Here is a 13477-nt window from a genome sequence, read left to right on the forward strand (position 1 = left end):
GACAGATGATCAGAGGTGAAGCAGCGTTACTGTGTGACTAGATCGCTGCCTGGCACAGCTGATCGCTGCCTGGCACAGCTGTGCCAGGCAGCGATCTTGTCACACAGTAACGCTGCTTCACCTCTGATCATCTGTCATTGTGAGATCAGAGGAGAAGTCACGTTACAGTGTGCCAGGCAGCGATCTAGTCACATAGTAACGCTGCTTCTCCTCTCATCATCTGTCAGTGTGAGATCAGAGGAGAAGTGGCGTTACTATGAGTCAGATCGCAGCGCAGCGATCTTGTCACAAAAATAAAAAAAAGTAAAGAAAAAAAAAGAAAAAAGCAGGTACACAGGTTAGGGCTAGGGTTAGGGTTAGGGCTAGGGTTAGGGTTAGGGTTAGGGCTAGGGCTAGGGCTGGGATTAAGGTTATGGGTGTGTTGGTGTTAGGTTTGTGGTTAGGGTTATGGTTAGGGCTGAGATTAGGGTTAGGGGTGTGTTGGGGTTAGGGTTGGAATTAGAATTGTGGGTTTCCACTGTTTAGGTACATCAGGGGCTCTGTAAATGCAATATGATGCCCGCAGACCATTCCATCAAAGTCTGCATTTCAGAACGTCACTACTTCCCTTCCGAGCCCCACCGTGAGCCCAAACAGTAGTTTTCTCCCACATATGGGGTACCAGCGTACTCAGGACAAATTGGACAACAACTCTTAGGGTCCAATTTCTCCTGTTACCCTTGTGAAAATAAAAATTGGGGGCTAAAAGATCATTTTTGTGGAAAAAAAATGATTTTTTTATTTTCACGCCTCTACCTTATAAACTTTACTGAAACACTTGGGGGTTCAAAGTGCTCACCACACATCTAGATAAGTTCCTTGGGGGGTCTAGTTTCCAAAATGGGGTCACTTGTGGGGGATTTCCACTGTTTAGGTACATCAGGGGCTCTGCAAACGCACATGACACCCGCAGACCATTCCATCAAAGTCTGCATTTCAGAACGTCACTACTTCCCTTCCGAGACCCACCATGTGCCCAAACAGTAGATTTCTTCCACATATGGGGTATCAGCGTACTCAGGACAAATTGGACAACAACTTTTGGGGTCCAATTTCTCCTTTTACCCTTGTGAAAATAAAAATTGGGGGCTAAAAGGTCATTTTGTGGGAAAAAAAATGATTTTTTATTTTCATGGCTCTACGTTATAAACTTCTGTGAAGCACTTGGGGGTTCAAAGTGTTCACAACACATCTAGATAAGTTCTTTAAGGGGTCTAGTTTCCAAAATGGGGTCACTTGTGGGGGGTTTCCACTGTTTAGGTACATCAGGGGCTCTCCAAATGCGACATGGCATCCGATCTCAATTCCTGCCAATTCTGCATTGAAAAAGTCAAACGGCGCTCCTTCCGTTCTGAGCTCTGCTGTGTGCTCAAACAGTGGTTTAGCCCCACATACGGGGTATCTGCGTATTCGGGAGAAATTGCACAAAAAATTTTGTGGTTCATTTTCTCTTTTTACACTTGTGAAAATAAAAAAAAAATGGTTTTGAAGTAAAATGTTTGTGAAAAAAAGTTAAATGTTTATTTTTTCCTTCCATATTCCATTCATTCATGTGAAGCACCTGAAGGGTTAATAAACTTCTTGAATGTGGTTTTGAGTACATTGAGAGGTGCAGTTTTTAGAATGGTGTCACTTTTGGGTATTTTTTGTTATATTGACCCCCCAAACTCACTTCAAATGTGAGGTGGTCCCTAAAAAAAATGGTGTTGCAAATTTTGTTGTAAAAATGAGAAATCGCTGGTCAACTTTTAACCCTTATAACTTCCTAAAAAAAAAAAATTATGTTTCCAAAATTGTGCAGATGTAAAGTAGACATGTGGGAAATGTTATTTATTAACTATTTTGTGCGATATCACTCTCTGATTTAAGGGCATAAAAATTAAAAGTTTGAAAATTGCAAAATTTTCTAAATTTTCGCCAAATTTTGACTTTTTTAACAAATAAGCGCAGCTCATATCTAAAAATTTTTACCACCATCATGAAGTACAATATGTCATGAGAAAACAATGTCAGAATCAGTAGGATCCGTTGAAGCGTTCTAGAGTTATGACCTCATAAAGTGACACTGGTCAGAATTGAAAAAATTGGCCCGGTCACGAAGGCAAAAACAGGCTCGGGTGTGAAGGGGTTAAAAGAACTAGGACACATGTTCTCGCTCTCTCTTGGCTCATGGAGGATGACTGGTTGACGTTTATCTGAATAATGTAACGTATGAATAATGCTCGTTTCTGATTAATGCATTTGTATTTATAGTTTTATATTGTTTATTATTTAATCTTATAATTTATTAAGTAAATCAATTTAGTAAATTCAATTCTTGTGTGAGCATTTTCTTATTCATCACAATCCATTGGAACCCTTTACAATACAATGGATGACATTCTAATTTTTTCATCTCATCTGCTCATATGAGCATGTTCGCTATGTTTTACAAAGACTCAGGGGAAATTCTTTGTTTGCCAAATTAGAAAAGTGTACTTTCTCTGTTCAAGAAATATCATTTCTGGGGTTCGTCGAATCTGCTGAAGTGTTTAAGATGGATCCTGGGAAGGTGCAACCTTTAATTGATTGGGTTAAACCTCGTGACCTTAAAGCACTACGCCATTTTTTAGGATTCAACAATTATTATAGAAAATGTATTAGGGTTTTTTTTTCACAGATCGCTAAACCTCTTACCGACCTCACATGTAAGGGGGGATCTTAAGGTTTGGTCGTCGGATGACATTGGGGCCTTTAATAAACTAAAAGAGTGCTTCATATCTGCTGTAGTTTTGATTTAACCTGATCTTCAGAAGCCATTTATCGTAGAAGTGGATGCCTTATAGGTTGGGGTAGGGGGCTGTTTTGTCTCCGGGTTCTAAAACCTTGACAAATTTACGGCCATGTGCATATTTTTCTAGGAAATTTTCATTTGCTGAAAGAAATTATGATGTTGGAAATAGTGAGCTGCTTGTTGTCAAGTTAGCTTTTGAGGCTGATCATAAAAATTCAGCTTATATTATATATGCTAAAAGTTTAACCCCTAAGGCTGGTTTCACATTTGCGGGTTTTTTTCGCGGTATTTTAGCGCTAAATAGCGCATGCGTTTTTTTTTCCTATACTTTGCATGGGATGCGCTTATGTGCGCATACACATGCGTTTGTACGCGTTTTTCCGCGCATGCGTTTTTTTGCGGTATGCGCTCGGGCGCACAAAATGCAACCTGTTGCATTTTTTGGGCGTCCGACTTGCCTCAAAAAAACGCATGCGTGCGCAATGCGTTTTTTTACAGCAAGACACCCATTATAAGTCTATGGTGAGCATATGTGCGCATTGGCATGCTTATGTATGCGTTTTTTTGCACATGCGTTTTTTTTTTTACCATTAGTTTAGACAATGGAATTTAGGGGTTTGGGTTAGAGTTAGGGTTAGTTAAGGGGGGTTAGGGTTAGGGTATGATTTGGTTAAGGGTTAGGGTTAGGGTCAGGGTTAGGGTTATGATCAGGGTATGGTTTGGTTAAGGGTTAGGGTTAGGGTTAGGGTCAGGGTTAGGGTCAGGGTATGGTTTGGTTAAGGGTTAGGGTTAGGGTTAGGGTCAGGGTTAGGATCAGGGTATGGTTTGGTTAAGGGTTAGGGTTAGGCTCAGGGTCAGGGTCAGGGTTATGATCAGGGTATGGTTTGGTTAAGGGTTAGGGTTAGGGTTAGGGTCAGGGTCAGGGTATGGTTTGGTTAAGGGTTAGGGTTAGGGTCAGGGTATGGTTTGGTTAAGGGTTAGGGTATGGTTTGGTTAAGGGTTAGGGTTAGGGTCAGGGTTAGGGTCAGGGTTAGGGTCAGGGTCAGGGTTAGGATCAGGGTATGGTTTGGTTAAGGGTTAGGGTTAGGGTCAGGGTTAGGGTTAGGGTCAGGGTTAGGGTTAGGGTATGGTTTGGTTAAGGGTTAGGGTCAGGGTTAGGGTTAGGGTTAGGGTTAGGGTCAGGGTCAAGGTTAGGGTTAGGATCAGGGTATGGTTTGGTTAAGGGTTAGGGTATGGTTTGGTTAAGGGTTAGGGTTAGGGTTAGTAAAGTCATGGTTTGGGTTAGTGTGAGGGGCCACCTAATGTTTGGAAAAAACGCAAACACGGTAAAAACGCACTAAAAATGCATACAAACGCATAAAAACGCTGCGTTTTTTTCATGCATGCTCATAAAAATGCTTGAAAAAAACGCAGCAGTTGTATGCGTTTTTTCAATGCGTTTTTTTGCGGGAAAAACGCGCTGCAAAAAAAAGCAAGTGTGAAACTAGCCTAAGACAGGCCAGGTGGTCCTTAATTTTTTCTAGATTCAATTTTTACATTACATTCAGGCCGGGGTCTAAGAATGTTAAGGCTGATGCTTTGTCACGCAGCCTTGGTTCAATTTCTCCTGCAGAAAATCCTTTCTCCATTCTTCCTCTGGGTATAGTAATTTCTATGGTGTCTCCGGAGCTGGAGGGTGAGATTCAGCACGTCCAGTTGTTGGCTCCTTCTGTTACTCAAACATCTGTGAAGATTCACCATCTGTATTCCACGACTGGTATTATTACAAGACAGCTCCCAAAGTATCACTCAAGGGGATGTCCAGGTAAAACAAGTTATCCCCTATCTGCAGGTGACATTGGTCCAGAAAAAGGACAATTATCACTGGTTTACACAAATCAAAGGAAAATTAAGCAACTGCATTGGAACAGTAAGATAAATCTGAAACCTCCTAAAATCCAAGCAGCATCACATGAAGAAATCTCAGAGTAAATGTCATTTAATATGAATCTCCCAGTCTACAGAGACCCTTAGGGAGACATTCTCCAGACTCAGGACACAGAGATTTTTGTGGTAGGTGTAGCTCAGCTTTCTCTTCTCTCTACCTGTAGGAATATAAAAAGATGCTGAATAAATTAATAATATATAATAATAAATTTTAGTCACAGATCACTGAAAATAACATTGATTCTTTATTTGTGAGATTCTGCGTTAATGACAATTGTAACAATCCAAGTGATATTTTGTATATCTGTAACAAATAAAAATTATAATAGTCATAAGCCAGAACTGATAACAGGAGGAAAACTATAGGAGCCTAAATAATCCCTCTGTGGCTTATGCTAGGTTCACATTGCGTTAGTGCCATCTGTTTAATGGATCCATTAACCCCTTTACTACCAAGGGTGGTTTGCACGGTAACTCCCGGGCCAATTTTTACAATTCTGACCATTGTCCCTTTATGAGGTAATAACTCAGGAATGCCTCAACGGATCTAGGCGATTCTGGGAATGTTTTCTCGTGACATATTTTACTTCACTTTAGTGGTAAAATTTCTTTGCTATAACTTGCGTTTATTTATGAAAAAAATGGAAATATGGTGAAAATTTTGAAAATTTTGCAATTTTCAAACTTTGAATTTGTATGCCCTTAAACCAGAGAGTTATGTGACACAAAATAGTTAATAAATAACATTTCCCACATGTCTACTTTACATCAGCACAATTTTGGAAACAAATTTTTTTTTTGTTAGGAAGTTAAAAGGGTTAAAAGTTGACCAGCAATTTCTCATTTTTACAACACCATTTGATTTTTAGGGACCACATCATATTTGAAGTCACTTTGAGGGGTCTATATGATAGAAAATACCCAAAAGTGACACTGGATACACCTCCTCCAGATGGGCGAATTTAAATAATAGCATGTGCAGCTGGATATGCCGCCTCCAACAGGCAAATTTCGGAAATACACGTAAGTCTGGAAACCCCGCCTCCAGTAAGGCAAATTTAAACAATAAAGGGAAAACCTGGGTAACAATAACAATGGTGGCCCTGCGATAGGGAATGGGGACGTGGAGACCTCCTGCACTCCCCTGAGTCAGTGTCTCTACACTCCTAACGTTCCCTAGGCCGGTTCTGCAGCGGGCGCCTCTCAGGATACCTTTAAACCCTAGCTCGCCCTCCACCTAAACCCTCACTAGTGAAGTGGACAGTGTGGAAACTAATCCCACCACTGCACTAAACACACATAAGGAAAAGAGACAAAACAGGGGAACACCACTTAGCTTTGCTCTGTTGCTTACTCTCCCAGCAACAGAGCCCACCACCTGTGTGCATCTTTTCCTCCGACCGGGTCCAACACCATAGTTCAGCCTTGGAGCAAACAGAGTCCACCACCTGCGTGCAGCTGTCCAGAAAACAGAGTCCAGCATATGAGTACAGCTTTCCGCAAAAGAGTCCAGCATCTTGAGCCAGCTTTTCAGCAACTGAATCCAGCATCATGAGTGCAGCTCTGCACCATAGCTGCCACTCCACCAAGCCATGCAAGAACTCCTTGCTGACACCATAGCTGCAACTCCACCAAGTCATGCCAGCCCTCCTCGCAGACACCATAGCTGCCACTCCAGGACTCTCACTGAGCTGCCTGGGACTCTCTTTCAGCTCCATACTTCACCCAGGCTTGCATGTAACTGAGGACTAATCACCAACCGTGATTGACACACCTGACACTGTCTTATAGAGCAATCACACCTGTTACATAATTGCGTGCACAAACTAAAGTAACCAAGTGCAATGACACTCACCACAATCGGGGGGCAAATTTAGAACAAAAGACACCACCGTGCAATAATCCTAATGGCCACCGGGGGCAAAAAACCACCTCTGGCACACAGCCAAAGGAAAAAAAAGGTTACTTTGTGCATTTAATCTGTCAGATCCAACCTGGATCATGACAGTACCCTCCCCTTAATGAGGGGCCTCTGGACCCTCAAGACCACTCCTCATCGGGGCACCATCTACAGCGGAGACGCCTAGATCCAGAGTTCACCACAACCACTACCTGCACTTCAGGTTTATGACAAACGCACCGCTGGTATTGGCAAAGTAAGTTTTTAGTCATAATTCGGTGAACTCATTCTGGGATCGACAACAGAGGCGTCCCCCTGTGTCACCACACTCACACCCCCGCTATTCACCAAGGGAACACCACCCTCCAACCCTTTACACCACGAGGTCTGCGCCTCCCAGGGTTGGCCAATGGCGAGGGTTGAGATTTGCCCCTACTCCCCCGCAGCACACCTGCTGCTCACACCGGAGAGGGAGGGCCTGGGATATGGAGGAAAAATACACTCCCTGGTCGCCTTCCTCCGAACGACCAGAAGGGGCGGCTTCTTCGGTGGTATGGAAGATTTGACGTAACCCCACGGACTATAACACCAGTCTGCTCACTACAGGGACGCACCCCTTCACCTCGAGGAACCCCAGACAGCACCATGGGGACCAACTCCACCCACCTGTCTGGGTACGTCCGCCTGTATGAACAAGTCCTGCTCCCCAGCAGCGACTCTAGAGGGCTTCTTTGCCGGAGCCGCAATTTTGATTTTCTGGTTGAGCCAGAGGGAAGGCCCCAGACCCTGATTACTGCTGCTGGAACTGCTTCTACACCATGCAGGTCCTCACTCACCTCAATGAGGCCCAGTGGCACTTGCTCACAGGTCTCCACATGGCCAAGGCTCACCAGAAAAAAAAAATGTAGGGTTGGTGATTCTGTCACGGTCACGCGTGGCTGGACACAGCGCCTCCAGCAGGGCGGATTTAGATGACACGCGTGACCCTGGATACACCTCCTCCAGTTGGGCGAATTTAAATAATAACACGTGCAGCTGGATACGCCGCCTCCAACAGGCGAATTTCGGAAATACACGTAAGTCTGGAAACCCCACCTCCAGTAAGGCAAATTTAAACAATAAGGGAAAACCTGGGTAACAATAACAATGGTGACCCTGCGATAGGGAATGGGGACGTGGAGACCTCCTGCACTCCCCTGAGTCAGTGCCTCTACACTCCTAACGTTCCCTAGGCCGGTTCCGCACCGGGCGCCGCTCAGGATACCTTTAAACCCTAGCTCACCCTCCACTTAAACCCTCACTAGTGAAGTGGACAGTGTGGAAACTAATCCCACCACTGCACTAAACACACATAAGGAAAAGAGACAAAACAGGGGAACACCACTTAGCTTTGCTCTGTTGCTTACGCTCCCAGCAACAGAGCCCACCACCTGCGTGCATCTTTTCCTCCGACCGGGTCCAACAACATAGTGCAGCCTTGGAGCAAACAGAGTCCACCACCTGCGTGCAACTGTCTAGAAAACAGCATATGAGTCCAGATTTCCGCAAAAGAGTCCAGCATCTTGAGTCCAGCTTTTCAGCAACCAAATCCAGCATCATGAGTGCAGCTCTACACCATAGCTGCCACTCCACCAAGCCATGCAAGAACTCCTTGCTGACACCATAGCTGCAACTCCACCAAGCCATGCCAGCCCTCCTCGCAGACACCATAGCTGCCACTCCAGGACTCTCACTGAGCTGCCCGGGACTCTCTTTCAGCTCCATACTTCATGTAACTGAGGACTAATCACCAACCATGATTGACACACCTGACACTCTCTTATAGAGCAATCACACCTGTTAAATAATTGCACGCACAAACTAAAGTAACCAAGTGCAATGACACTCACCACCACCGGGGGGCAAATTTAGAACAAAAGACACCACCGTGCAATAATCCTAATGGCCACCGGGGACAAAAAACCACCTTTGGCACACAGCCAAAGGGAAAAAAAAGGTTACTTTGTGCATTTAATTTGTCAGATCCAACCTGGATCATGACAACACCATTCTAAAAACTGCACCCCTCAAGGTGCTCAAAACCACATTCTAGAAGTTTATTAACCATTCAGGTGCTTCACAGGAATTTTTTGAATGCTTAAAAAAAAATGAACATTTAACTTTTTTCACAAAAAAATTACTTCAGGTTCAATTTTTTTATTTTACCAAGGGTAACAGGAGAAATTGGACGGTAAAAGTTATTGTGCAATTTGTCCTGAGTACGCCGATACCTGACATGTGGGGGGGGGACCACTGTTTGGGCGCATGGCAGAGCTTGGAAGGGAAGGAGCGCCGTTTGACTTTTTCACTGCAAAATTGGCTGGAATTCAGATCGGATGCCACGTCAAGTTTGGAGAGCTCCTGATGTGCCTAAACAGTGGAAGCCCCCCAAAAGTGACCCCATTTTGGAAACTAGACCCCCAAGGAACTTATATAGATATGTGGTGAGCACTTTGAACCCCCAAGGGCTTCACAGAAGTTTATAACGTACAGTCGTACAATTAAAAAATCATATTTTTTCCACAAAAATGATCTTTTCACCCCCAATTGTTATTTTCCCAAGAGTAACAGGACCCAAAAAGTTATTGTGCAATTTGTCCTGAGTACGCTGATACCCCATATGTGGGGGTAAACCACTATATGGGCGCATGGCAGAGCTCGGAAGGGAAGCAGCGCCATTTGACTTTTTTGGCTGGAATTGAGTTCGGACGCCATGTCACGTTTGGAAAGCCCCTGATGTGCCAAAACAGTGGAAACCCCCCAATTCTAACTCCAACCCTAACCCCAACACACCCCTAGCCCTAACCCTAGCCCTAATGGGAAAATGGAAATAAATACTTTTTTTTAATTTTATTATTTTTCCCTAACTAAGGGGGTGATAACGGGGGGTTTGATTTACTATTTATGGTGGGTTTTTATTTTTGGCAGATGTCGCATGCTAAAAGATGCTTTTTATTGTAAAAATAGTTTTTGCATCACCACATTTTGAGAGCTATAATTTTTCCATATTTTGACCCACCGAATCATGAGGTCTTATTTTTTGCGGGACAAGTTGACGTTGGTACCATTTTCAGACACGTGACATTTTTTAATCACTTTTTATTCCGATTTTTGGGACGCACAATGAACAAAACCCAGCGTTTCATGAATTTCTTTTGGGGGGTGCGCTTACACCGTTCCGCATGTAGTAAAATTGATAAAGCGGTTTTATTCTTCGGGTCAGTACAGTTACAGCGATACGTCATTTGTCTTTTTTTATGTTTTGGCGCTTTTATGCAATGAAAACAATTTTATATAAAAAAAATAATTATTTTTGCATCGCTTTATTCTGCGAGCTATAACTTTTTTATTTTTTCGCTGATGATGCTGTGTTGTGGCTCGTTTTTTGCAGGACAAGATGACGATTTCAGCGGTACCATGGTTATTTATAGCTGTCTATTTGATCGCGTGTTATTGCACTTTTTGTTCGGCGGTATGATGATAAAGCTTTATTTTTTGCTTTGTTTTTTATTTTTATTTTTTAAGGGGTTCAATAAAGGGGTTAACTAGTGGGCCAGTTTTATAGGGCGGGTCGTTACGGATGCAGCAATACCAAATATGTGTGCTTTTATTGTTTTTTTATTTTCAAAAAATGAATATTAGGGAATTTTTTTATTTTTTTTTTTTATTTATTTAGCGATTTTTTTTATAAATAATTTTTTACACTTTTTTTTTTTTTTTTTTAACTTTATTACAATGTCCCAGGGGGAACATAACTGTCATGTGACAGATCGTTGTGACAGATCAGCGATCTGTCACAGGCAGTGCTGCAGGCTTCCTCATGCCGGCACTTTGCCGGCCTCCCTGCAGGCCCCCGAAGGTCCCCGCCGTCATTTTGGATTCGGGGACCTGCAGGGAAGGAGACCCCTCAGCAGCGCTGCACATCGCCCCCTCCTTCCCGATGCTTCCCTAAACCCCCGGTACACTGCGATCGTGTTTGATCGCAGTGTGCCAGGGGTTAACGTGTCGGGGGCAGTCCGTGACCACCCCTGAAACATAGTGCCGGGTGTCAGCTGTGATAATCAGCTGACACCCGGCCGCGATCAGCTGCACTCCCCCAATGAGCACAGCTGATCGCGCTAGACGTACTATTCTGTCCTTGGGACTTAGGTCCCAGATCACGTGGACGGAATAGTACGTCTAATGTAGGAAAGGGGTTAAACAGATGCGCTAACGCTGATGTCCAAAATCTATTTTTTTGTATGATCGCGTTAACGCATGCGCTAACGCATAGTAGCATTGCGTTGGCATGCGTTTGTAATAGAGGTCTATGCACAGCGAACGTTCTACCGGTAGACCGAGTTCGAGGGTGCGTCACAAAGTAACGCATCATCGCTTTTGACATGCGATAGGAAGCGTTATGATAATGGCTGGCAATGGGTGCGTTAATGGATCCATTACATTGTGTTAGTGCCGCTTTGTAACGGATCCGTTAAATGGATGGCACCTAACACGATGTGAACCCAGCCTTATGTAGGGACCAGAACTGACGCATGATAGGTGAGGGCCAAGGGCCAGATCTTCTCTGATCTAATACCAAAATAATCAAGTTACAGAAATATCCAATCTGTTTAATTCAGGAAAAACTTTTAAGTCCCTTTTTCATACTGATTAAAAGGGTTTCTGAGACTTCAACATAGCGAGATATAACACTGATTTAACAATATCTGAAGGGATGTCACAGTGTAGAGGGATCATCCTTATTCTCATTTGCGCATAGAGATAAGACAAGCAATTGGATGAAAGTGAAAGGGAGAAGATACAGATTAAACATTAGAAAAAACTTTTTGACAGTGAGGGTGATCAATGAGTGGAACAGGCTGCCACGAGACGTGGTGAGTTCTCCTTCAAGGGAAGTCTTCAAACAGAGGCTGGACAGACATCTCTCTGAGATGGTTTAGTGAATCCTGCATTGAGCAAGGGGTTGGACATTATGACCCTGGAGGTCCCTTCCAACTCTACACATTCTATTATTCTGTCTTATCATTAGGTTAGGTCATCAATGTCTGATCGGTTTAGGTGTGACATTTGACACTCCCACCAAACAGCTGTTTCCGGTGTTGGCGATGGCCGGAACTGCACTGTTGCGGGGCTGCATAGCACAGCTCCACTGAATGAATGTTGGCTGCAACCGCGTATCGGACATCCGCCCATTGTTGATTTGAATAGTAGGCAGAGGTGTAGTACCTGGCTGTGGCCACTACATAGTCAATGGATCTGTGCTGTACAGCTCCGCAACTGAGAAGTTCTGGCTGCCACTGACTCCGGGAACAGCTGATTCCCTATAATGATGCAGATGGAGGCACTGTGGATGTCATAGGACCTGTGATCTGGTGGTGTCCGTCTTTTTAAACGAGCATAAAAACGCAGTTTGCCATGGTTTTGTGCACTTCTGAAAAGAAGGACACCGCTGAACAGACGCCAGAGGGAGTCCAAAGTAAAGGCCCCGTCACACACAGCGATATCGGCCATTTTTTGATCGTTGGTCTCCCGCTGGCCAGCGTGCATCACTGTGTATGGCAGCGAGAGACCAGCGATCAGCGACACTGGTTTCCAATGTAAACAGCGGGTATCTAAGAGACGCACGGCTCTTAGTTACCTGCTGTTTACCTTGGAAACCAGCGTCCAAAGTAAAGGCCCCGTCACACACAGCGTTATCGCTGATTTTGTGACACCACAGCGATCTCGCCAGTGATATCGCTGTGTGTGACATGGATCAGCGACCGGCCCCCCTGCCCGGTATTGTTGATCTTGCAGGATCGTCCTGGGCCATTTTTTGATCGTTGGTCTCCCGCTGGCCAGCACGCATTGCTGCGTGTGGCAGCGAGAGACCAGTGATCAGCGACGCTGGTTTCCAATGTAAACAGCGGGTATCCAAGAGCCGCGCGGCTCTTAAATACCCGCTGTTTACATTGGAAACTAGCTTGCTGGTTGGTCCTGATCACTGGACGGGCTGTCTATGTGACAGCTCACCAGCGATCAGCCTAACGATGTCCCAGCGATCCCATCCATGTCGGATCGTTGGTGGGATCGCTGGGACATCGTTATGTGTAACGGGGCCTTAACTCTGCTGCCTCATTAAAGTGATTGGATCCCTTGGGGGTTTCATCTGTCACGTCACTCGGAGAATTAGATGGAAACCCCAAAGTAAGTGCTCAGTGAAAAGCACCGGATAAATGGAATCTGTCAATGGAAATATAGGGGCTTCCATGTTACTGGTAGTCCAAAGGCTCTGGAAAAGCTAAATGGCTCCTCGCCCCCCAAAAGAAATACAGAAAATTCTGTGCTCCGAAATCCAAATGCCCCCTCCCTTCTGAACCCCAGTGTGTCTAAACCACATTTGATGCCCATATGTTTGACATTTATGTAGTAATGAGAGCCCGCCTAATTTAAGGGTGCATGTCTCCAGAAGCATGAGCTGGTCACTACAATGTATTGGTCACTAAAATGTACTGGTCACGTCAACATACTAGTCACTACAATGGCAGTTTGCAATTTTCACTCAGCAACATCCACTACTGCTTGTTTCTGGAAAACACCCATGGAGTCAAAATCATGACTACATCTGTAGATAAATTCTCAAAGGGATATCATTTCTAAAATGTGGTCACTTGAAGGGGCATTCTACTGTTCTTGCACTTAGGTCCTCTGTATATGGAGTCCGCAAAATAATTCTAGGAAAATCTGCGCTCCAGGAGGCAAATAGCACTCTGTCCCTCCCTAGTCTCACCATGTGACTTAGCAGCACTGTACAGCCATAT

General features: G+C 44.3%; 1 protein-coding gene across 1 annotated transcript in view; it reads right to left on the reverse strand.

Annotated features, from left to right (window-relative positions):
• Positions 1–1843: 1843 nt before the first annotated feature.
• The window catches only part of GANC (glucosidase alpha, neutral C), a 202049-nt gene continuing 190415 nt past the window's right edge, over positions 1844–13477 (reverse strand). The window contains exon 25 of the mRNA XM_073577850.1: positions 1844–4896. Within this exon, the coding sequence (XP_073433951.1) occupies positions 4787–4896 (110 nt within the window). The 3' untranslated portion in view covers positions 1844–4786. The remainder of the gene's footprint in view (positions 4897–13477) is intronic.

The sequence above is a fragment of the Dendrobates tinctorius genome, unplaced genomic scaffold (genome assembly GCF_039654945.1).
Source record: "Dendrobates tinctorius isolate UK_male_01 unplaced genomic scaffold, ASM3965494v1 ptg000057l, whole genome shotgun sequence".
NCBI lineage: Eukaryota > Metazoa > Chordata > Amphibia > Anura > Dendrobatidae > Dendrobates > Dendrobates tinctorius.